Source organism: Acipenser ruthenus, chromosome 15, assembly GCF_902713425.1.
Source record: "Acipenser ruthenus chromosome 15, fAciRut3.2 maternal haplotype, whole genome shotgun sequence".
Classification (NCBI taxonomy): Eukaryota; Metazoa; Chordata; class Actinopteri; order Acipenseriformes; family Acipenseridae; genus Acipenser; species Acipenser ruthenus.
The window spans coordinates 2,161,116-2,185,688 of record NC_081203.1 but is presented as its reverse complement, the minus strand read 5'-3'; the positions used below and the strand labels follow the sequence as shown (position 1 = coordinate 2,185,688).

General features: G+C 45.3%; 1 protein-coding gene and 1 long non-coding RNA gene across 3 annotated transcripts; both read left to right on the top strand.

Moving 5' to 3' along the window:
• Nucleotides 1-978: 978 nt before the first annotated feature.
• LOC117396843 (CCN family member 1-like) lies at nt 979-5,358 on the top strand. The gene is made up of 5 exons (XM_033995088.3): nt 979-1,246; nt 2,098-2,311; nt 2,525-2,857; nt 3,237-3,439; nt 3,568-5,358. The coding sequence occupies exons 1-5, from the start codon at nt 1,178-1,180 to the stop codon at nt 3,871-3,873; spliced, it is 1,125 nt and encodes a 374-aa protein (XP_033850979.3). The 5' UTR covers nt 979-1,177; the 3' UTR covers nt 3,874-5,358.
• Nucleotides 5,359-19,189: 13,831 nt separating this feature from the next.
• LOC131697509 (uncharacterized) lies at nt 19,190-20,890 on the top strand. 2 transcript variants are annotated; one of them, XR_009307328.1, is made up of 3 exons: nt 19,190-19,641; nt 20,330-20,407; nt 20,671-20,890. It is a non-coding gene; the product is annotated as an uncharacterized LOC131697509 (long non-coding RNA). The 2 variants fall into 2 exon arrangements; XR_009307329.1 differs by lacking the exon at nt 19,190-19,641 and adding an exon at nt 19,719-19,934.
• Nucleotides 20,891-24,573: the final 3,683 nt, after the last annotated feature.

The window sequence follows — 24,573 nt, the reverse complement described above, 5'->3', positions numbered from 1 at the left end:
AGACATGTGTGACCCTGAAACCGAATCCCACCCCCCATCCAGACTCCCCTTGTCCCACTCCCCTCCATACACAACCCTTGGAGCTGCCCTTTTCATTATAATGTCATTCATTGTGATGTCACCATGGAAACCATGTCTGACCAGGGGGACCATGTCTTTACATTGAGGGTACAGTTATATCTCTCTATGCATCTATATGTCTACATGCACCTATATGGTAGGTATAAGGGAACATGTGATTTGTGTGCCACCTTATAAAGAGTATAAGTGCTAGTGTGATGGCATTATGGGACTCTATAGAGCCATGGCCATACTGTCTTCTAACCTGTTCCATGGCTAAAGGGCCATTGAGGTAGCATTGTGTATTCATAGGGTCATTCCAGTTCAAGTGGAGCAGGCAGGGCTGCACGCTCTCTCACACGAGTGACTCACATCGCTTTTTGGAAACCCTTGTAATATGCTCTGAAGTGATAATAATGTTAATTGTCCAGTAACATGGAGGTCATCAATTTTTTGTTCAGTTCTCAGTTCTCAGTTCTCAATTCTCAGTTCCCTTTGTCCATGCACACAGCTCCTGCCCCGGCTCTGTGTTCACAATTACATGACGTGAATGCATCTCCTTTAACCACAAATGGAGGTATGAGGCTAATTTAGTTTTCTTAAGCTGACCAAATAGTTTTGTGACTAACTGCAGATACTGCATGATCCTACGTGCCTAAATGAAATGCTACAATGCTGTAGTAATATAGTAGACACACTCTAATAGGGGTTTATGCAGAAATGGTGTTTATTAAGTTGTGTGTCTACAGGGCTGGTTTAAAAGCACAGCTTATCTCTGAGCTTGAGTTACTCTCTCAGTGTAATACGTTCTCCAGTCTCTAATCTCATGGGGCTTTGTGATGTCATAGGGGGCCGGCACACAGGCTCTATAAAACTGGGAGCTGCTGTGAATTTTCTCAATGAAGCTGAGCTGTGCAGCTGAGTGAGTGAGTGACAGACTGGTGTACAACTCAGTACACCCCCAGACACCCCTTCACAGGGCAATCGGAGACAGACGTCATCACTCATCACCACTGGATTCTTTTTTACTGTACTGATTTTTACGTTACTATATATATATATATATATATATATTTTTTTTTTTTTTTTAAGTGAAATTTTGCATATACTTTTTAAAATGTTTTTGAGAACTATGGAGTGTGCAAGTCTGCTGGTTTTGGTAATCCTGAGCTGTGCTACACTGCTGGTAAGAGAATAACTATAATGAGCTAACTATTTATATTCAGCATATTAGACTTCATTTACTAAGCTTTTGTTCCACTGAGACCAGGATACAGCGCTAGCAGTCCATGCTGACACTTGCACTGCAGTGAAACTACAGCAGAGCTCGGGCAACAGCTCTGACAATCCTGCTCTGGTTTTATTAACTCGGTGTGAAGAGGCAACAGTGTGGGCTATAGTGGGAAGAATCATGTGGCTGCTGAATTGACAATAATGCACAATAGGAAAGGCTGACGAAAGTCTGTAGCTTTGTATTACTATTAAAGGGTTAATGCAGTGAAACTCAGACCCGCTGTTGCCAGCCGTCGACCTATAAAGCTTTACAACAGTGAGTTTACAATAAATATGATGGGCTTTTAATACTTTGATTGCCATGTTGTTACCACACCCCTGGCAGTGCTTTATCATGCAACAGCTTTACCACTGAACAGCGCTATAAACATTGTTGGCTTGTGCCCACCTACCTATCAGCTGGTCAGATGCAATGGTCTCCACACCCTTATTAAGACACACCATAAAAGGATCATAGTCATCCCAGAGACTAGAAAGAACAACAACTGGGATTGCACCCACAAGAGCAATTATAGCAATTATCTGCTGTATAGATAGCACTGCCATAAGTCAAACTGAGCCTTATCCAGTAATATCTATCTGTCTTTTAATTCAGTTCATTCATCATTGAAGGCACTGGCCAAAGCTGGTAATCGCACGTGATTAACTCATTGCACGCAATTGTCATCATTTTTTTTTTGCTGCTGTTGCTGCTGCAGTGTCTGATGGGATGGTGTAATCGACTCGCTTCTTTACCCCCTGCAGGTGGAGAGTAGCTGCCCGCTGGCGTGCTCCTGCCCCCCCTCGCCACCCTCCTGCCCCCCGGGGGTCAGCCTGGTCCTGGACTCATGTGGCTGCTGCAGGGTGTGCGCCCGACAGTTCAATGAGGACTGCAGTGTGACCCAGCCCTGCGACCACATCAAGGGGCTTCACTGTGACTTCGGAGCGGGGAGTGGAGCTCACAGGGGGCTCTGCAGAGGTAACCAACTCAACGTTACTGTGAGATACAACCTTGAACCCTCCCTAGCGTAGGGGACTGTTCACAGTATATGTTTAGCAATCCAGACGTGCATTGCAACATTGCAAAATTAAATGAGGCATCTATTTGTAGCCTGAATGGTACCATGTCTCTCGGTTATCCTGTCTTCATGACTGGATGAGTAACTCTGCTGTTCTTTCCCCACCCCGGCAGCGAAGGCAGACGGCCGCCCCTGCGAGTTTAACGGCCGGGTCTACCAGCACGGGGAGGACTTCCAGCCCAACTGCAAGCACCAGTGCAGCTGCATGGACGGGGTGGTGGGCTGCATGCCCCTGTGCCCCCAGGAGGTGCCGCTGCCGGTCTGGGACTGCCCCAACCCGCGGCTGGTCAAGGTGCCGGGTCACTGCTGTGAAGAGTGGTTCTGTGACGACAGCAACCACATCCGCGAGGACTCCGGAGACAGCCAGGGGTCACCAGAGCCAGAGCCAGAGCTGCTCACCAGCAACGAGCTGCTGGCAGCCCCGCAGGGCAACACAGCATACCCGGGTAGGGAGGGGTTAACTCTCCGAGGGGGGGAGTGGGGGGGGTGGGGTGTAGCATTGAGGTACTGGGTTCTTATTCTGCTGGAGGAGTTACGGGGTTACTCAGATCAATATGAAAAAACGATAATGCTTTAAAATGCCTGTTAATTACACTTATTTAGATGGTAATTTCCACTGACCTCTATGATGGTTACAATGCTTTACACACCTGTGAAATGCAATGGTCATGTAGGAGAACTAGTAACAACCTCTATATCTCTGTCTCTCCCTCTCTCTCCCCCTCTCTCTCTCCATCTCTCGCTTTCCAGACTTCATTTCAATAGTCCCTGTCCTGGTTTAGTATCTCACTCACTCTCTCTCTCCTCTCTCTTCTTCCCCATCAGACTGGAATTCTCCTCCCCAGTCCCGCATGCCGGCCATCTCCAGATGCCTGGTCCAGACCACCGATTGGTCGGGCTGCTCCAGAACATGCGGGATGGGAATCTCGAGCCGCATCACCAACACCAACCCAGCGTGCCGCCTGACTCGAGAAACGCGCCTGTGCCAGATCAGAGCCTGTGAGCTCCCGCTCACCCCCAGCCTCAAGGTAAGGCAGCCGTCACACGGCACCCCAGAGAGGAGGCAGAACATTCACAATTTCAAAGAATGGCTAAATTATAGTAGACTTGTAATGAAAACGCTCAATATGTTGCTGTCCTTCTGTCTGCGTTTCAGAAGGGTAAGAAGTGCCAGAAGACGGTGCGTCCGCGGGAAGCCGTGCAGATCTCCTTCGCGGGCTGTGCCACGTCTCGCTGGTACCGGCCCCGCTCCTGCGGCTCCTGCTCGGACGGGCGCTGCTGCTCCCCCTCCCTGACCCACACGGCGAGTCTGCGCTTCCACTGCCCCGACGGAGAGAGCTTCACGCGCAGCGTCATGGTGATCCAGCGCTGTCGCTGCCGACCCGACTGCGACCGCCACAGCCAGGCCAGCTCCCTGCCTTCCTTCAGCCTCCACAACGACATCCACACCTTCACCCAGTGAGGCAGGGGGGCTCTGCGTCCGAAGCCTTCCTTCGGCTAAAATCAACCGTTCCCATCCCTCCTACAGTCCTGCAGATTTCACGTACCCGGAAGGGGCAGGGGACCATTGTCTTCATCACGGAAGACGAATGAATGACTTTCAAAGAAGAAGCTACCTCTTTTAAAAGAGGACTAGAAGACTTTTTTTTTGCAAGGGCAGGTCTTTGCCCTAACAGCTTTCCAGGAGAGAAGTGGCGACCCCCCCAGAGAAAATACTGGGGCAGATATCTCTTGACCTTAAAGTCCCAGCAACACATCTGTCGGGGAAGTACTTAACATTTCCATTCAGAAGGGAATCCCCACCCTGCAAATCTACCGGTCAAAAACCCCTAAACCTGGCAGCGAGAGCTCACAAGTCTCACTGTTTCCAGATGCCAAATAAAGGCAACAATCCTCATCTCAGGACCGACAATTGACGCAGTTTCCTACACCTGTTGGATAAAAACAAGGTCAAAGGAAACTGATAACTCTTCCTGGAGATAACTTTCCTCTAACTTGGGAATGGAAGAACCCTCGAATCTGGCACAGCAAAGTGTTTGTCTTTGTTGACTGGGTTACGGTCGTAAAGACGATGGCCACCTGGGTTAAAATGAGCTTACTGTACATTAAACAACCACAAGGACTCAGCGTTTAAAGGTTAGCTGGCTTTTCCAGTCCCCGTTTCCTGGCGTAGGTGATGTGGCTCCGGATTGGCTCTCAAGTTTGCCAGGACCGGGACAATACAACAGACGAAGGTTCCTGATTGGATCCTAATTTAGAATGACTGAACGGTTTACTGATTGGTTTAGCAGACACGATCAAACTCGATGCATTCCAGAAAAGTTTGAAAAGCTTGCGTATTACTGAAGCAATTTGCTCTACAAATCTTTGTCTTGCTATTTTCAATGAAGGTAGGGCTAGTTTTCTACTGAACAACTCCACATTATTCCAGGGGGGCTCCTGCCTTAAAGGATGGGATATTTAAAATTCAGCAATGTTAACGAGCAGACATCTGAATGCATGCAAGCTTGTGAGCGTGTGTGTGCGTGAGTGTGTATATATGTGTGTGCGTGTGTACAGACTTCACACTGGTGGAGTGACTCTGTGTGTGCGTGTGCGTGTGCGTGTGTACAGACTTCACACTGGTGGAGTGACTCTGTGTGTGTGTACAGACTTCACGGTGGTGGAGCGACTCTGTGTGTGTGTGTGTGTGTGTGCGTGTGTACAGACTTCACGCTGGTGGAGTGACTCTGTGTGTGCGTGTGCGTGTGCGTGTGCGTGTGTACAGACTTCACGCTGGTGGAGTGATGTATTTAGACACCGCTTCGTTCTTGAGGCGAGCTCAGCGGCCTGTTTGAGGCTCTCTCGTATTGTAAAGACGATTTTATTTGTATATTTAAGACTTCTATTTTGTTAATATATTTCCTGAATGTCTGTCAGTATTAATAAAAGTTTTTATATATAGAAAACTAAACGCTTGTCCTTGACTCCTTTATTTCAAAAGCCTCAAATCAACCTCCAACCACGTGGAATGTGTTTTAACCACGTGCATACAAACTGCTCCCAGCACCCTAACACACTGAGTCTTTACATGGGGCAGATGGAAGACGTGAATGCATGAGGACCTCTATGAGGATGCCATAGTTCCCATATAAAGCTATGGAATTCTTTTTTTTTTTAAATTAAAATGATTTTTTTTTTTTTTTTTCCAAAGCTACTTTTTTTCAGCTATTTTAAATATTTTGGGCATGAAAGAGTCACATTAATATAATTAATAAAATACATGTACATCAAAACCTCAGCCAAAAAATCAGACCTATTTTCGCAATTACATTGGGTTCTGGTAGGGAGAGTTTTCAGTTCCAGCTGCTGGAGGAACTTCGTGTCACTTCAGCTGCTGTTACGTCACTTTTCAGCATTCCGTTCGGTTACCATAGCAACGGAATGTTTGGTGCATTTTCTGAATCGGATTGTTCCAAAAATCTGAAAATTCCTCTGATATGCAAAACCCTGTTCCTTTAAATTTGAAGACGACGGAGCAGTCTAGTGTTCTAATCTAATAAACAGAATGCAATCTTCAAAGCATGGGTGGTGGTGGTGCGGTACCATCTAACAACAAGTATCGAGCCACACAGAGGTGGTGAGTGGGGGAGAGGAGAGCGGAGGGACCGGCGGGGGGGGGGGGGCTGGTATTTCCGGGTGTTTTTCCCACTGTCCCGGGACAGGTTTACTGCAAGTTCAGGTTCCCTCTCCCTTGTAAACACTCCCAGTCTTCAGAGAATCTGCACAGCAAACATCTCACCAGCCAGTCAAATTCCACACATCGCCCCTCTCTCAGAGCCCACGGCCCCCCAGCCCCAGCCAGCCCCGCCAGGCATCCAGAGAATCCCATCCTCCATGCTCCGGGAGCACAGCTGCTTATTCATCCCAGGACACAGGAACCTGTATTCCCATCGCTCCCCCTCCCACCCCTCGATCGGACGCTCCGCCAGCCACTGAAGAGACCGTATCTCACAGAATCGTTCTGTAAATCTTACCTGGTTTGCCCTTCTTAGCAACACAGGGCTGGAATGTGTGCTTTTCGAAATGTCACAGCTCACGTGTATTTTCATTTTAAAACTTGATAGCTGGCACTACCTTAGGCAGAAGAAAGTTCTCAGCTTCCGTGCCTTGCTCTCAAGAAATGCGTTACGCTTCGTCGAAACATGTAACTGGCTGACAGCATGTCAGTCAAGAGGAGAGGCAGCTGGTTGGTTAATGACAGAGGGGGGTGGGGACAATTTTACCCTCCAAGTAAAATGACAGAGATATGCCGGTCTAGTAACAGATTAAAAAAAATGTGTGTGTGTGCGCATGTGAGAGCGAGCATGTGTGTGTGTGTGAGTGTGTGTGAGAGCGAGCGTGTGTGAGTGTGTGCGAGAGCGAGCGTGTGTGTGTGTGTGTGTGCGAGAGCGCGCGCGCGCGTGTGTGTGTGTGTGTGTGAACCCAGGTCAGCTGACAGGTGCGCTGTGAGTTTCCTTGTTCTTGTTCTTACTCCCCAGCGAGAGAGGAAACGGAGCATCGGAAATCACCGCATATCCTCTTCGCACATCTGCCTGTACAGCTCTCCACCCTCACCAAAGCCAGGAGAAGCACCAGCTTGGTTGTAATAGTATATTTTCTATAATAATATAAAGGCTTTTATTTGTTGGCCATTCTTCCAATAGAAGCGTTTGGCCGAAGCGGCTGGCCGAGGTTCAAGTGCAATGCTATGGAGAAGAGACATCGAATGAGGGACGTGTTCAGCAGTCACTTGACATGAATATTTAGTTGCACAGAAATGTCGTTTCTCCAGCCGGCCTGACCTTATTTGACCCCATTTGTTCCAATCAGCAGCAGCTTTGCCAGTGGATGTGGCAGCGCTATCGTTCTGCATGCAGTCGCTAGCAGGCACTTAGGCAATGCTATACCCTAACATTACCAGGCCTGCTGTATCATACTGAGCAACACGACAGACTCCTATTGCTGTTCAGAGTTCAGAGACTTCAGTGAATCTGGACTTCAAGGACTAAGAGTCTTGTTTGTTCAGCAGGATAATTAGGGACAGGCCGAGGCTGTTTGAATGATTTTTTTAAATTAATTTGTATTATTTATTTAACCTCCTTTATCAAGCTTGCTGGGCTTTGATGATTTTTTCAGTTTATTTTTCAAGCAGAAGTAAGTCCCCAGCTCAGAACCGCTCTCTTTGCCCGTATGAGACTCTGGGCTGCAACAGTCACACTGCAGTTCATTGGGTCCCTGGAAATCCAATCAGCTGTGGTTTCTCTGGTATGCACAGGCACTCACAGGCCAGCATTTTCCACAAATTGCTCACAGTATAGCGTGATTGTTTCCCCTTAGGGAATGTGTGTTTTTTGGTTCAGTAACACTTAAACTAAGCTAAGTTCACCTGCTCCTGCCAGCCGGCACACAACACACGAGTCACCGTGAATAATCAGACATCTGTATGACTCTGGGATATTTCAGTTATCTTACCTAGTGCACCTTTCTTTTTAATATCACGTTTGCGGTGCTTTGTTTTACTGATGTAACCCTTACATCCACAAAGAGGCAGAGCGTTGCAGGGGGACGGGTTAGCGGTTACACTCTGGTGTACCATGCGCACTTGCATGATGTCACAGGAGTTTTCTTGGCTTCCTGACCCCAAACGGCTGTGAAATGTAGATGCTAACGAATGGCCAGAGAAAAGTCAGTTTTAACAAAATAGTTGTGCTAACCCTCTTGGATGCCGGAGTAATTTCACTGTGTTACCCTGAAAAACTCTATCTGAGCGGCTTCCATGAGCAGATGTATTAATACAAGATGAAAGCCTTTCTCAATGTCTTCACAGCATTGCAGGCCGTGGCAAACCTTATCATTCAAATACTGCACAGGGGCCCTGATAGGAGAGCACTGACCTGATAATGCTGGCTGGATCACCAGCAGCGGGTACCATTGTAACAACATGTGAGGTACCAGCACTGCGGTACCCTGATACCAATGGAAACCTCATAGCACTATAGACAGAACTAAACTACAGTGCTTCCATTGCACTGCCACTGTCTACGTTGCCTTGTATTGTTTAACTGAATTGCCCCTTCTCTTTTGTCAGCTTCATAACTTCCCATATACGTCGCCTAGCAACCTTTCTAGATTTTGTTTGACAAACCCGGGATCTGTGATTTTGGCCCTGGAACCAGGCCGCAGGCTGAGGCCTGCACGGGAGAGAGCATGTGAAGTGTTTCTCGGTCGCCATGGGGACAGGCCTGCTATCTGTCAGTAGAGATGCAGCTACTCCCGCATTTATATATTTACACAACGTTTTTACAATTATTTCCACGCTGAGAATGTGGTCCCTCTGTTTGCTGTCTGAGCCAGGAGGCTATTTTTTGATTTCTTGGGAATTGTTACCCTACCAGCCAGGTTTCCCGTGGTGACTCGGGATTCTGGGAAGGCCCAGTTCACCTGCCAGGAAAAAAGTTGTCAGTTTGTACAAACCTCCCCCCTGTGTCTCTGCTACACAGAGAGGCGTTCTGGGAAGACTGGGTGGTAGCAGGGCTCTGATCCTGTAGAGAGGTGCAGATTCAGCGTGAGGCCGTGTCCTCTCTCACTCTCTGCCCAACCCCCTCTCGGAGTTGACATTGGCTGTGAAACGAGACAGGAAGCCCCTCTCAGAGCCAGGCCTCGCGGGGAGCTGTGAGTTTCGGCATGGGGCCAATGGCAGAAGGACATGTTTCGGAAACGCCAGGGCTGGGAGAGGGGGCCGGGGGGCAGAGAGAGAAAGGGGAACAAGAGGGGGGTGGGGGGGTGATGGTCCCTCTGTGAGCAATGGGATTGCTGGTCTCTGCAACGCACACAATGTGTGGCATTCTCCACTGTCAGGCTCTTAATTGACAAAGGTCTGGGACTGAGGGTAAGACGGGTCCTGGTCATGGGGGAGGTGGTCTCACCCCCTGCCTGACTCAATTCACAAAGTAGAAGTTACGAAAGGCTGCTGCGGGATCACAGCAGAGGGCTCAGGCTGACATCTATTGAGACCAGAGACAGGAACTACTTTCAGAATGGATTTCAATTTTAGAAGATACTGAACCCTTGAATAAAGCCTATGCTGCAAACCGGATGGCTAACTCCCTGTGGAATTAGTGCCCCCTTGTGGCTAAAATCCAGAACTGCGTGAGCTGTTTTTTATAGCCCTCTTTTTTGGAAAGTAGACCCACATCGCACTGCATTTTGGTACTTGTAGTCTTTCAAAAGCAGCAATACTAAGCAAGTAGTAGCTCTAAGTGAGAGTCACAGGTTTTGCTACAATGCATGGCAGGTTTATTCAATGGGCGACGGCTTTAAGACTCTGAGGATCACAAAACAAAACACTGCTGAGATCTGCTGCTGGTTAAAATAAGTGTTTATTTATTTCTCAGGGCAAAACAGGTAGCAAGCGGCAAAAGCAATAAAAAGTCCAACACGTTGATTGCAGGTCTCAGGCAGTCCGGCACACCTGGGCACAGGTAGAGAAGGAGCTAGTTACCCACAGGATGAGCCACGTAACACTGCACAGCTTACCTGTGCTTTACCATGCTTCATTACAATTTGCTATGCTTTTACTATGAGAAACTTTTATAACTTCTGCACCTTCTGTGTCCTGGTAAGAGGCAAACAAGTCAGTCACTTACCGTTTTATTTTATTTTCACTGTGAAAACACAAAGATACAACAGTAGATTAATCATTCCCCTATTTAATAGTTTAACTATGTGTAGACATGTTTATTTTTCAGCCCTGACCTAGCACACATTAAACACGCTCGCTAGCTGATCACGCTCTCTCTGGTGCTTTCTACATACTATATTAAGAATCCGGCATTTATGAAACATAACAGAAACATGTGCTGGGCGTGCTTGACTTGCTGGTTTTATGACACTGCAGAGGCAGCGTGTTTGAAAAGCCAGAAATAAAACACCTGGGGTCTAAAACAAATGTCAAACATTTTAAAATGAATAAATCACTTACCATAGTTGCAGATTTTATCAGCTGTAAAAAAAAAAAAAAAAAATTACAAATAAAACATTTGCCCAAATTGACTGTGATGATAATAATAATAATAATAATAATAATAATAATAATAATAATAATAATAATAATAAAAGACCAAGTGAAAGCATTTTATTTTCTGCATGCACACAAGGCTACACAGATGAATACCTCTGGTTGTATTGACCCCAGACGTTATGTCTGATACAAGATCAGTTCTAAAACAAAACAAACGTCTCAAAAGGTCTTATTTCTTGTTTCTAAGTCCGTGACCCCAACCTAGGAAAAGTCATGCAATATTATAGAGGGGAGAAAACATCTGAGCTCAATGGAAATTAGTGCTGGGTCAAATTGACCCGAAACATATACAGGAGGGTTTAAGTAAAAATGTTTTATTTACCTGATTTGCAGGTGGAATCTGTTGAGAAGAAGAATAAACCACAAGGTTAAACTCTGCCCGAGGGTACAGTGACGCTGCCCGAGGGTACAGTGACTCTGCCCGAGGGTACAGTGACTCTGCCCGAGGGTACAGTGACTCTGCCCGAGGGTACTAGGTGCACTGTACAATCAGAAACACTGGGTGCAGCGCCACGAACACACGTCAAACTCTTCAAACTCCTTTTGTATCGGTAACGCTTTTGAAGTAACGCTACAGAAGAAAATGTGCCTAGTGCCAAACGACTTCCTGTGCTGTAGGTAAGTTTTACTCATTTCATCTAACAGCCGTGTGACCTGCAGCACAGGAAATGATCAGCCAGCAGGAAGAAACATTTGAGAGAGCATAAACAGAACCGCATTCACGCTCATAAGAGGTAAGAAAATGGATTGCAAAATAAACTCGCTCACAAGCAGCACCACCCATCAGAAAGTTGCAGGAAACGAGAAACGAATTGGTAACAGCAGGGGAACCCTTACCGAGTTTCTCCAGGGAGTTCCCAATATTCTGTCCTAGTTTCTTGATTCCCTTCCCGATTGCCTTCCCCACTTTCTTCACTCCCTTCCAGATTCCCTTCCCCACTTTCTTCACGACTCTCCCGATTTTCTTTCCTAGCCGCTTGAAAAACCCCCCTGAAATCAGCAGAAGGAGTTTGGTTTGTTTCCTGGGTAAGAGTCTGTTTCACTGTAACTACAATACCGTGTTTAGATACAAAGCTAACATGCACAAGGCTCTATTATTTTCAGCAGTCACAGAAAGACATTATAATCACGCTTGATTTAATGACTGTAAATTATACATACAAGGAAAAGCAAACTTCATGGAGACACATTTTTTTTAAAGGCTGAAACAAAACCAAAAGAAAGGTTCCAGTGCAGTTGAAAGTATGGAAGAGTACTTACTTTTTGTTTGCACTGTAGAAAGGAATTGGAAACAAAAAAATCAAACGGTTAGTGACGTGCTGGAAGATATTCAGCATTAAATCAGAGGTCCGTTTTGTGGAGATACTCACTCCGATCTGCTGCGTCCAAACCCTGGTACGCATCTGAAACATAAGAAAAGCAGGAAGGAATATTGATCAGCACAAGAACGTTCGTGGCAGGCATGTGAGGTTTGGTTTTGAAATCCCAGTTAAACCCAACACCTTTTCCTTAAAGTCAATATCATTCTCTGTTTAACAGATGCTTGTCAAAGCGTGGCTGTAGCGACAGCCTGTGATTACAGCCCCAGCCCCCAAGGTAAACCCGCTCGCTACTCACCGATCTCTCTCTTCAGCTCCAGGAGTCCCTGGTGCAGATCCACAAACTCCTGCAGCCCAGCGTCAGCTGGGGAAAGGAAGCACAGTGATGCAAGGGCAGTTCAAGGAAACACGGGTTCAAGACATCATTTTAGCAGAGAACAAAAGCAGTTGACACAAGTGTAATGGGCAGTGAAGCTCTAGAACCCCGAACACAAACGAAACCCGGATCCTTTGCATAGTGGTTGAGATGCTCGCTCGCGGTGTGCTGGGTTCGAGCCCAGCTTCTGCCCTGTTAAATAGGTACTGACTGCAAAGAGAGGTATCTTTAAATGTACTAATAGTAGGTGCTGCTGATTGATGGTTGGCATTGTGTAGGAGTTAGCCCAATGTCTGATAGCTGCGAGAGTTTTCTTGTCACTCAAGTGATCGTATTTAGCAGATGGATTTAGAGTTCCCAGTCTGAAACGTCATCTAGCTTTACATTCTTTTCTGAGAGAAAAGGACTCACCCAGCTCTCGTTTACTGTCGGGGGAGATTTCAGTCAGGGCTTCTTGGGAGTTCTTCGCCTCTTTTGAGAAATAAAACACGGGTGGTTAAGAAGCTGTTATTTCAATTCTTGTTCACCTATTCTGCCGTGTAACTCAGCAGATATCAAACTATTTCTTCCATGTCAGGTGCGACGTAAGGAGCTTGCAGGAAATAAGGGTGACATGATGGATCGCCCTTCTGTTTCAGTCCAGAGAGAACACACAATACGATTGTCCTATTACAGATTCAAATGCTATTGTTAGCCGTGCTATTCAAAGAGAAAGCGACTCACCCAGCTCCCGTTTATTTTCAGGACTGATTTCTGCCAAGGCATCTTGGGTATTTTTTGCTTCCACTGAAAAAGAAAAATCAAACAAACCTCAGTGATAAGCCAGTTGCCAGCAGCCCCCCAGTTTGCCGTTGTCATGGAACTTGTAGATTATGATGGGATCAAACAAGGCATGCAGGATGTGATAAAGATGTAACGCACAAACCGTGCATGGATGATACAAGAGTAAGGAAGGGTGGCATGCATGCCTAGCAAACACACAAAAAAATAGCAAGAAGGGTTATGCTTGGATGAGGCAAGGGAGGCACGGGTCAAACTGGCAAGATTTGAGAGAAAAAAAAGTTATCCTTATATCACCTTTGCAATGTTGTTGCTTTGCTAATGGTCTTGAATGTGTTGCAAGAATGTGTTGAATGTGTATCAGTGGGGTAACGAAGACCAGCTGCATCTACTAACTCAAAAAATCAGCAACCAAACAAATGCGTTTCAGAGACTCTGAGTAACTCACCAGCAGTGTCTCCCTGGCTCCCCTGTAGCAGCAGCAGGACACAGGCAGATAGAAACAGAGCGATCTTCATCTTTCCTCTTCCTCCGGGCTGGCAGATACAAACTCCGAAACGATCTCCATACATTTATATCCCTCCTCCCACCTTCATTTCAATGCCAGACCCCAATCTGCCTTTTATCAGGCCAGTGCGGTTAACATGAGATCTGATCTCAGAGTCTGATATGCAGTATCTAAACGCAGCACACAGTGGCTTCTTCATTTTAAACTCAAATGATACTTATGATATACAGCGATGGCCAAAAGTTCTGCATCACCCCATAGAATTAATTCATTGTGCTTCATAAAGTCCAGTGAAACCTGCTGATTAATGTTACGTTGACTTATTGAATTGCATATATATATTTATTTATTATGGCTCAATCTTAAAATTCTAGGTGATACTAAACTTTTGGCCACAGCTGTATATTAATAAACGCTAGTGTTTTTACCTGCTAAGTCCTTGCTAACCTTCAAAGTGGAGTTGCCGTGCTCCAGTATGCACAGGGCACACCAAACCTGAGGGGTAACACATGTTCCAGCTGCTCTGTGTCTAAGAGGACTCTTGTGATCACGGTGTGTTCAAGGGCTCAGCTGAGCACATAACAACTCAGTACATTTACCACACTTTGTTATTCGATCATCATGGGATTCCTTAGCACCCTTTTAAAAGGGGACAATCACAAAATCCCTGCACAGCAGTATAGAGAACATGCATCTTACTGGAACGCTTATTAAAAATCACGAAGCCACTCTCAGCCAATCAAAAAAGCCATTTCAAAACATTTCATTGCATCTTGTTTGGCCGCTAAACACTATTATGCATCTTTTTTTTAAAATTTTTATAAGCATTCTCATAGGTTAAAAATTGCTTCCAACCTTCTCTAAACCGAGACAGGTTTCATGATCTGCAAACATGACTCAATCAAACCAAACAGGTTTTAAAAGCATGTTCCTTCACAGCTTTGTGAATAGGACCAGTGTGATCTAAATGAAGGGCGGTTTTCAACTCTGCTGTGCTCCATAGTTTCTCTTGCCCCTCAACGATGAGGACAGTAATAATAATTGTTAAAGTCCTGTGATGTCACTCCTGGTTACTGGAAGCTTCAGTGCAGTCTTTATCTGAGTGAGAAATCAGGAGTGTTACTGGAAACTGAAGACCTCAGATAGCACAAAATGATGCACCGAGTTTGCATGTGGGCTGTATTGGTGGAGTAATGTGTGAAGTCTTTGAGTTTCTTGGCATAGGGAACAGTCCTGTCTAAGCTGCAGCCACTGGAACGATCAGCAGGCGGTCACTGTTTCGGTAAGTAGGAGACGGTTTTGAATAGATTGGCGCTGGGTTCTTGTAAACGATTGCAAAGTACCGATACGGAATCTGCTATGCAAAGCAGCACGTCGATCTGATTAAGGATGGTGGGCCAATTCCAGTAAAAAAAAGATCACGCGGGAATGATCAACGGAGAACGGGAAGCACCTTTGCATAGGCAGTTTTATCTGTGATACTGTGGTTGATGCGTTTCGATTGGAACCCCTGCACAGTATTTTCCATGTGGGTTTCCAGTACTATGACCTGTGAAATGGCTCATTACTCCGATGTGGATGATTTGCTGGAAGTGACAGTCTTGCTTAGCGGGGACAGAGAGACCCTTTGTGTCCTGGATGGTGGATGATGGCTATCAGGGAGCAGGGTTGTGTATAAATGGTGATCGAGATCGGGCAGCTCCAGTCCTCCTCCCTCACTGCTGTCTCACTGACTGACTGAGTGACTGGCTGTCTGCTCAAGATGAAGACCGCTTACCTCCTGCTGAGCTGTGCCCTCCTCCTGTCTGGCTGGAGCGAGGCGATGGGTGAGCAATCCAGACTAGATTCATTTGTGATCTCAGCTGGACCCTGTCCTCCTGAGACAAGACTGGCACCTCAGCTTAGAAGCCTGTGGTCTGCTAGGATTGTGTGCTGTGTGTTCAGCTCTGCTCTTTAGTGTCAGTGGAAATAGCTTTAAATATTCAGACCCCTAATCCTGTGTGTTTCTTCTCTAGCTGATCTGTCTAACGAGGATCCAAACTCAGGGCAGAAGAGAGAGCTGGGTAAGGCACTGGAGACGAAAGCGCCAACAAGTCTATTATCACCATTTTCTTTTTCCAGTTTAAAATGTCAGATCTAACGCTGCTTGTGTTTGCTATTCCAGAAGACTTGGAGCAGGCTGACGTTCTGGATGATGGCAATGCTGGTAGGTAACCTCCAAGATCTGCTCTCAAAGTGCAAATGATACGTCCCGGACTCAGGTGGATATATATATATATACAGGTTAGCCTGGCACTGGAGGTTGAACGTTAACACTCTCTACATTAGATGAGCTGTCGAGCGCAGATCTAGACCCGGAGCAGAAGAGAGAGTTAGGTAAGGCATAGGCAGTAACAAATTCAAATCTCCAAATCAAACGTCGAACACCTTTGAAATGCTGAGATCCAAGCTGTATATGATGGTAATTCCCTCTGTCTGTCTTAACTAACACCGCTCTGTTTTCTGTTTGGTATTCCAGAAGACATCGATGATCTAGAGCTCAGTGACGGTAGGTTACCATCCACAATTAGACCCCATGGGGTCCCAGCTACTGTCAAGCCGTCCTGTTAACCCTTATAGGAAGTGGCTCCCTGCAGGGCTGGCCTATGGGTCACTCCGAATATCATAAACGCTTTGGCTAAGACCACTAGCTAGGGTGACCATACGACTCCATGTGGACGAGGACAGTTTGGGACAGTTCAGGCTTTTCAGCACACGTCGCAATGCATTCTGGTATGTTCTACCTGTCTCAGGTACCTTTCACAGCAGGACTACACTTAGCAGAATGTGTTGGTTGAAAAGTCCAAACTGTCCTCTTGTACGTGGAGTCATATGGTAACCCTACCACTGGCGCTTGTGACTGTTTTTGATGTAAAGGGGATTGGACCTGATTGGATCTTTCTCCTCTCAGGAGAGCTGCTGGAGCTGGAGTCAACTCTTTCCCACCTGAAGAGGGAGCTGGGTAAGACCGTGCAGGGATGTGCGTTATACTGTGTTCTGTGCGTTTCACTCAAAGCGTCCACACTCACTTTCACTTTCCCTTTACAGAAAACTACGACCAGTCTCTTGTGGAGATTACAGCAGGTAGGTAATCTAATTCATTCAGACCCTGCCCACACAACCCCATTATCACAGCGCCCCCTGGAAGACAAACCCTATTAGCACGCAGAATGTGCTGTCATGGTTAGAACTAGGGTTAACCTGTTCATTCCAGCGTTATCTATTAGACGGTCATTGTAGCGTTGATCAGTTTAGGGGTTTGGTATCCGTATTATATTGGACAAAATTGGAAACATCTGAAGGAAATGTTGTTCAAAACTATAAAACTAGCTGTGTGCTGATTCTCGCAACTGATTTAAGAAAGCAGGTATTAAATAAATCCATTCATTAGATTTCAAAACATGAAAAGCTGGTTCTGTACGGAGCAATGGTAGAATGGCGCACTGCATTATGGGACTTGACAACTGAGTACCAGTCAATGGCAATTAACTTCTGTACTGTCTAAAAAGGCTATTGGAAGCGAATTTTCCTCTCCTCCCAGGCGCTGACATTTTGGCTGCCGTACTATACTATATTACTAATATTACGATTGTTAAGATGAATATTTGTAAATGCTTCATGATGGATGATTTACATTATCTCACTGTTTTCCAGACAAGCGATGGCTTTCCTCAGTGTTGACATTCAGTAAGGTTTTATGTATTTATTTATTGTATTTCATCTGTAAGAAAAAGTTGAATTCTGCTTATTATTCTGATTAAATCATTCATTTGTTCGTTCATTAATTTGGGTATTTTCATTACAGCTTCGCAGGCCTGTGGCACAGGTGAGCCCATTCCATTTTTTAAATATTATTTCTGTCATCCATCAATAACTATAACCGCTTCTGTCACAATTTTTCCATTTTTGTATTGAAAATTTTGAATTTATTTTCTGAAAATCTGGGGGGGGGGACTTAAGTTGCTTATAGGCATTATGAAACATTTCCTAGATAGGAAAATGAACATGGATTAATTATAGAGGCAGAGACTGAGAGGGTTAAAAGACCATGTAGCAATACTTAAAGACATGTATTTGACTAAATGTTTTGACTAGCCACCACAAACTTCCTCTTTCACCTCCAGACTCCAAATTCTGACTGTTTTGCCAATTCTAACTCTACATTCTAATCCTAATTCTATTTTTTCTTTCTTACTTATAGCAAAGAAGATTTGCAGTTTTGGTATGTGAAACAAAGATGTAACAATTTACTGCATGATTGGGAAATGTATTTGTTTTGGGGTATTTTTTTTAATTGGTTTATTTACAGTTTTGGGAGGGAGGGTATTATTTATTCACCCTGTTTTAATGTACTTCGATTAGCAACCTCTGGTGGTCAAAAGTTGAAATTGCAGCTTATTTACATGAGACTTTAACTGAGATTTAGTGCCATCTATTGGTGTGTCTGCCTGATTATGTTCCCTTTCTTTTCCTGTTTAGTGAAATACTGAGAAGCAAAGTTTTGTATCCTGAGGTGGGTGACAAACAGCTATGTGTCGTTGTGGCTGTTGAAATACTACTACTACAACTAATAATAATAATAATAATAATAATAATAATAATAATAATAATAATAATAATATTATGTACTTTTAAAATCAGCCACCAAAAATAATAGTCTTGAAGACGCAGACCATGGTAATTACCATTTCTACAAACACCACACAGCTGAATCACTGATGTGTATGCAGGTACTGTTCTCACCGTGTGCTTTGTTTCCCTCAGGTCTGAGATTCAGGCGCACAGGGACCTGACTGGGTGGGAGCATTTCCAGTCTGTTTGGCTCAGACCCCGCCTCTTCCTGTTCAAAGTGTTTATGTTTGCTGCTGTAGCTTTGTGCTTTGCTTATTAAAAAACTCAATAAAACTCCAACACACCGCAATGTGCTGTCAGCACTGGTTTTATTTGTGGGGGTGTCGGGGGAAACTACATTACCTACAAGGCAGGGAAGAAGAAAACTTGACAAAACCTACCCCATGAGGACATAAAACAATCTTTCAATACAGGACTATTTAGTTTAGCCCCAGTAACTTTCCTTATTGTGCTGATCCCCCATCAGGAGTTTAGAACTGTGAATCTCTGCTTTATGGGAGTCAATGCAAAGTCCTCATAAACAAACATGCATATGCGTATCAGTGCCCCGGAAGCAGCTTATTACAGACGCTTCCATCCAAGCTTCTCTGGATTGAACCGTCGGCCCAAATGTGGATTAGAGCAAATGTTTCTTCATCCCTGCTGCAGTCTGGCTCCAGGTGTGTTTCAATCAACACAAATATGGCTGAACAGAATAAACAGAAACGTTCCTTGCGGAAGTGGAACATTCAGCAGGCGTAGCTGTTTGTTATTGAGTCGGTTCGCGAACGGCCGTCATGAATTTTGCCTCCCTCAACCCGGGTCAAAGCGACCCCTGAGGTACGTGGTTTCACACTATGCGGGACTGTGACCCCGGTAGCCAGAACCCAGGTTCAGGACCCGGGTAGGAGTGCCAGTGTGCTAGGGGCTGTACACTAGCACAGTTTGGGTTAGATGTGTTTCACCTGTCTCAGGTACCTTTCACAGCAGGACTACACTTCCCAGAATGCATTGGGGTGTGAGGTGAACTTGGACAGAAAAATAACCATGGTTCAGTTGCACATGCAGAGGCTGAAGGGATGAAAGAGCACATACAATTCCACTGGGAAATACACAGCACACACCTTGTCAGGACAATCTGCAGAAAACACACTGGAATTGGCACATAAAGGGCGCTGTGGCCCTGCTACAGCAGCACCCTGTCTGGCACTGAAAGGGTACACTGGTACTGTGATGGAACTGGTTCAGACCACTGCGCTACCATTAGTCATGGGCATGTGACAATCTACAAACATCATGGAGACAGCAGGTTCTTATTCAGGGCAGGGCAATTATTGTTATCACCTGATAGACATCATTCCCGGGAAGCCTGGCTGGCTGGCAGTGTCTCTCTGTCTCTCCGACGATGAACACGGGGTCCCTGTTCACACTGCTGCTGCTGCTGCTGCTGCTGCTCTGCCTGTGGGCTCTCCCGGAGCCGTCTGAAAGCACTGCAGGTAAGTGCAGCAATATCCCAGCTAAGTGATGTGTGTTAAACCTCCGTCAGATACAACTTGCCCCCTTCGAGATTGATTCCGCTTGTCCGCCCAGGTAAGGTTGCTTCCCTGTCATTTGATTTCCCCGGTGTGGTTTGAAGTACCACGAGGACCAGGTTTTATATGAGTTTGTGATGATATGTGTGAGCCAGCGAACAAATCTAGACCACGGAGAAACCGAGAATCTAACTAAGCGATGGAAAATTCCAATTGTATCAAATATTTGGATGCGGAAGCGTGGAGCCCTGAAGAGGGTAAGTGACCCAACAGCCCGTCCCGTGGTTCCGTACAGAGCAATGGTAGCAACGTTTTCGGAACTTGTCATTCAGTCGGTCAAACACTAGTATAGAAAACTGCGTTGCCCCAGCGGGTAAAACGAGACCTCCTGAGGCGAATATGTTTGCGTCAGGAGATTTGTGATTAAATAATATTTTACTGCTTATGGTACATTCCTTATCAATGCACCGTGTTGACCGAATGCGTTTCCAGTTAATTCCGCGCACAGGTGCGCTCACAGTACAAATACGCAAAACAGTTACGGGAGGAGCTTGACAACAGAGGCGCTTAGTGTGTCCATTTTATCTATGAAAACATTTACAACTGATAACTGAGCTGCTCTGACCCGTTAACGCCGTGACGATGTTTTCAGAGCGCAGGCAGCGAGAAATCGTCTCCTTGGAAACCAACACGAACACAGAAGGCGCTGAACTCCAGAAGAAGCGAACCTGTGAGTACACGTGGATTTGCTTAGTAACTACTGTATTATGAACTGTGTAAATGCACAGTAATTAGACACTTAATGTAAAGTTTTACCCTGAAAAAAAGTAAGTACCTGTACTTCAGTTCAATAATGATGTGATAAAAATGTCTTCAAACACTGATACTAACTTTGTGGACGCAATAATAATAATAATAATAATAATAATAATAATAATAATAATGTATTCAGGACCACTGTGCGTTGTATTTTTAAATGGTCTATTTTTACAGCACTGTGGAAATTGATAAGAAAGGGAAGATAAGCGTGACTAACATGGAGCGCCAGGACTGAGAGCGCACCCTGCCGGAGCCACACAGTACTACAGGGACTTCTGATCCCGGCGGCGTCTATTTTAACGATCTACATCACTTTGCTTCTTATGTTTTCGTTCAGAATTGTCAATGTTGAAGTGAGTTGCTGGCTTTCAACATTAAAGAAGTTTAAAACTGATTCACAAGTGCACGCCTTCTCTGTTGTTTAAGGGTTGATTCAAATGCTGAGCTCCGCGTTTTTAATTCGGTTGCTGACAGCAGCACGCTGAAGCGGAAGCGTCCGGTTTAATTAGGAGCACACCGCGTTGACTCTCTGCTGTCGTGACAGTAACCAGGTTAGCAATATCCATCGTGCCTCCTGTGTAGAACCTACACCCAGATATATAGCTTTTAATGCTCAGAGTTATGGTTCGGGTCATATTGATCCGGTGCAATTTCAAACTAATTTGAAACACCTCTTGAATTGATCAAATACGCGTTTCTTTGCCTATCTCTCGTTATAATAAATGTAGAGATATATTTGCATCATGGCGCTGTATGATCATTTTACTACACAGAAACCAGCATCGTATTGTACCTTTATATTTGGAGAAGGGGATGAATTATGGTCTTCAGTTTGTGACACGTCCTTTTCCACTTCACTGTCTCTGTCCGGCTCTGATAAGTTATCTTTGTCTGATAACCACTTGCAGCCGCTCATTTGTGAACCTCTTTATCGGAGATGCTGTTAGTTGCAGAGAAAACGAGCCTCTTCTAACCTCTGCCTTGTCGAGATTTATATAAGCCTTGTTTATACACATCTCTCCAGACAGCTGCAGCATTTCCAGACATCATAATACTGCCAATCATAATAAAAGTGAAAACATTTGATTTTCTGTGCGCACACAAAGCTACACAGATAAATACCTCTGGTTGTATTGACCCCAGACGTTATGTCTGATATCAGTTCTATCAGTTTTTGACCCCAACCTAGGAAAAGCCCGGGAGAGATGAGAGGGGAGTCACGCTGCACTCAATTAAGAGCAGTGATGAAGTCCCTGTCCCGCGACAGGTGCCCCTGCTCTGAGGAAGTGAGCAGCTGTGTCCTCCCTGCCGGCCCTTTCTCATGCAGCATGCTGCAGGTCCTGCTCCCCTGGACTGGAGGGGTGGAGTTGGGAGGAAGGGGGACAGGCTCGAGCAGGGACCTCTGCAGGGACCCCTGCAGGCCTGTCACAGACCGGACGGGGGCACAATAGCCCTGCCTGCCCCCCACCTACCCCCATGCCTAATTAATAACAAGCACCCACGTGGGGGGGGCAAAGGAAAGTGCAGGAAATAGGCAGAGACTGCAGCAGATTTGCCTGTTAATTGCACTCTAAATGGTGTGCATCCTTCATTGTGACTTTACTGGGTTATACTGAGGACTCCCTGTCGATGACGCATTTCTTAGATCGCCAGGTCATTGTTCTGTGAACTGTGACCTTTCTGATACGTTCTGGTATCTCAGTGTGGTAGTGTTAAAAAGGAAATTTAATAAGTCAAGTTAAGATCACAAAATGTCATGGCAAGTTTTGCGTTAACCAAACTGTTGTGATTTTTGCTGTACATACACAGAAGAAAACAATGAACACAGAGTTTTGAATGAACATTGTGACGCTATATTGTTTGCACGCATTTTCTTCAGTCCTCTTTGAAATCCTGTTTTGTTTTTAGTTTTTTTTGCTACTTTATTTAAAAAAAAAAAAAAAACTAGTAATTTACAGCTAATATACATTATTTGACCACAAGGTGGTGCCAACGTTCTAAAAACTAAACATCTTGCACTCATGACTTGAAAACATCAGCACCATACAGCACGCAAGGGATCTGGTGTTAGCTAAAATACAGTATCCAGCAAGGAGGCTCCTGTGACAGTGCCCCTGTAATCTCTCAACAGCACTTCAAGGGCGGGGTATATTGTGGCAATCCAGGAGCCTGCCAACAGGTGGCAGCACTCACCTCTCCTATTAAAATCAATGCACTGTGGTTCTAGTGTGAGTTTAGCAGTGCAGAATTGTCAATGTTAATAAGATAGAATTAAGGTGTTTTGAGTACTACTGCGTTTTAATGATTTCTCTGTATAGAGTAGCCTCCTACAGCAGCCATTGGGAAGGGCCTCCTCTCTGGGGAGCGGTTTCATCTCTTTATAATAACGCAGCCTGGAGTGTTGATAGCTGCACGGATGTTTGCATAGGGAAACAAAACAATATCCACTCAGCCTTAATCCTCCAGACCAACTGAACTGTTGAGCTGGTTTTGCAATGTCAGGCTCCTCAACAAAGGCTGATTTTAGTGGAACAAAGACTGAAATCTACTAATTCTGGGAAACAGATTGCTTGTGAACTTTACTATTGAACTATAAAGGTGTGTGTGTGTGTGTCTCCTTGTGTGTGCGTGTGTATGTCTGCGCATGTGTCTGGGTGTATGTCTGTGTCTGTATGTCTGCGTGGGTGTCTGTCTGTGTCTTTCTGTGTGTCTGTGTGTAGATCTGACTGTCTGTGCACTGACCGGACAGACTCTCACCTCTACAGGTGGGACTGGAGGAGCAGGGGCAGTCGGTGTCTGATCCCTCAGTCTCTCAATAAGGCTGTTTGTGGTTAAACCAGCTCCCTTTGTCTGGTGCAGCTGATGGGATTTGATAGAAGGTAATCCCCTTTGAAATGTAGCTCCATTCTCTCCCCTCCTCCCTGCCAAAACAAAGACAGAGCCACAGATCAACTATCAAAGTGTTGGGACTCAGCAGCCCTCTTAGATCTCCACAGGTGGGGTGTACAGCAATAGATCCGGCGCAGTGAAACCCTGCCCCCTCAGGTATGAAGCAGTACGGCCATCTGAAAAAAAAAAATAGAATGATGGGAATACGTGTGAGCGCTCGCCTTTGAGTTATACAGTGCAATGGGGTCTCTGTTATATGAAGATATAAAGACGGGCCATTTTGGTATTCGGTCACAAAACTGAATTTATAAATGGCTGCGAGGGTCTCTCCTTTCTTTAATAGGTCACCTGTTGGCGTACCGGATTTGTTTTAATCCCCAGATATTTTTTTATTTATTTTTTCTTCCATATTATGGTACGAATTATACTTTGGTCTTCCATCTTATTTGAAATGAAAGAATGTTATATTCATTCACACCCCACTGCAGCTGCAGATTAGAAACAGAGATAACGCTGTTTAAAATTACAATTGCAGCCTCGGAGCTTTATCGTTTGGGATATCTTGTTTAAACAACTTGCAAAGCTGTTGTTTAATTGTTTCTGAGACCACGAGATAAATGGTCCCAGGCGAACAGCGCTGGTTGGTAAGTACCTGAAGGTTTAAACACGGTTTGTTTTTATTACGAGGGACATCAAAGAATTAAAAGTGCGATGCCTATCGGACTTACATTTGTAGTCTGTATTGTTTAGTACATAGATATCTGGGCCTAAGCTTACGTTTAGCACCGGAAGATTTGTCCAAAACGGCGCGGTGGTTACTGTACCAGCATATTACATTACCTACTGAGATTCACTATAAAAAATATACCGCCACACAAGTCAAGTTAACTTCCTCGATGCGTTTGGAGATTAAACAGGGTACTTTGTGCACGACGATGTTTCGTTTCGACCGCAAGCCGTCGCTGTTACCTCGCCAGTGCGCTTTCATTTTTACACATTGGTAATTTCGTCCCGGTACCGTTTCTATTCATTCACCCCTATAAAAGGCCCAGAGCTCAGACACCAGAAAGACACGCGTCTGCCTGCCCGGGTGTGCGGCTCCGGTGATCTCCGTTCAGATGTTAATCTTCAAACCTGTTGAAACTACAAATTCAACGCAGGGAGGAGCGATGCATGGCTACAGCCGCA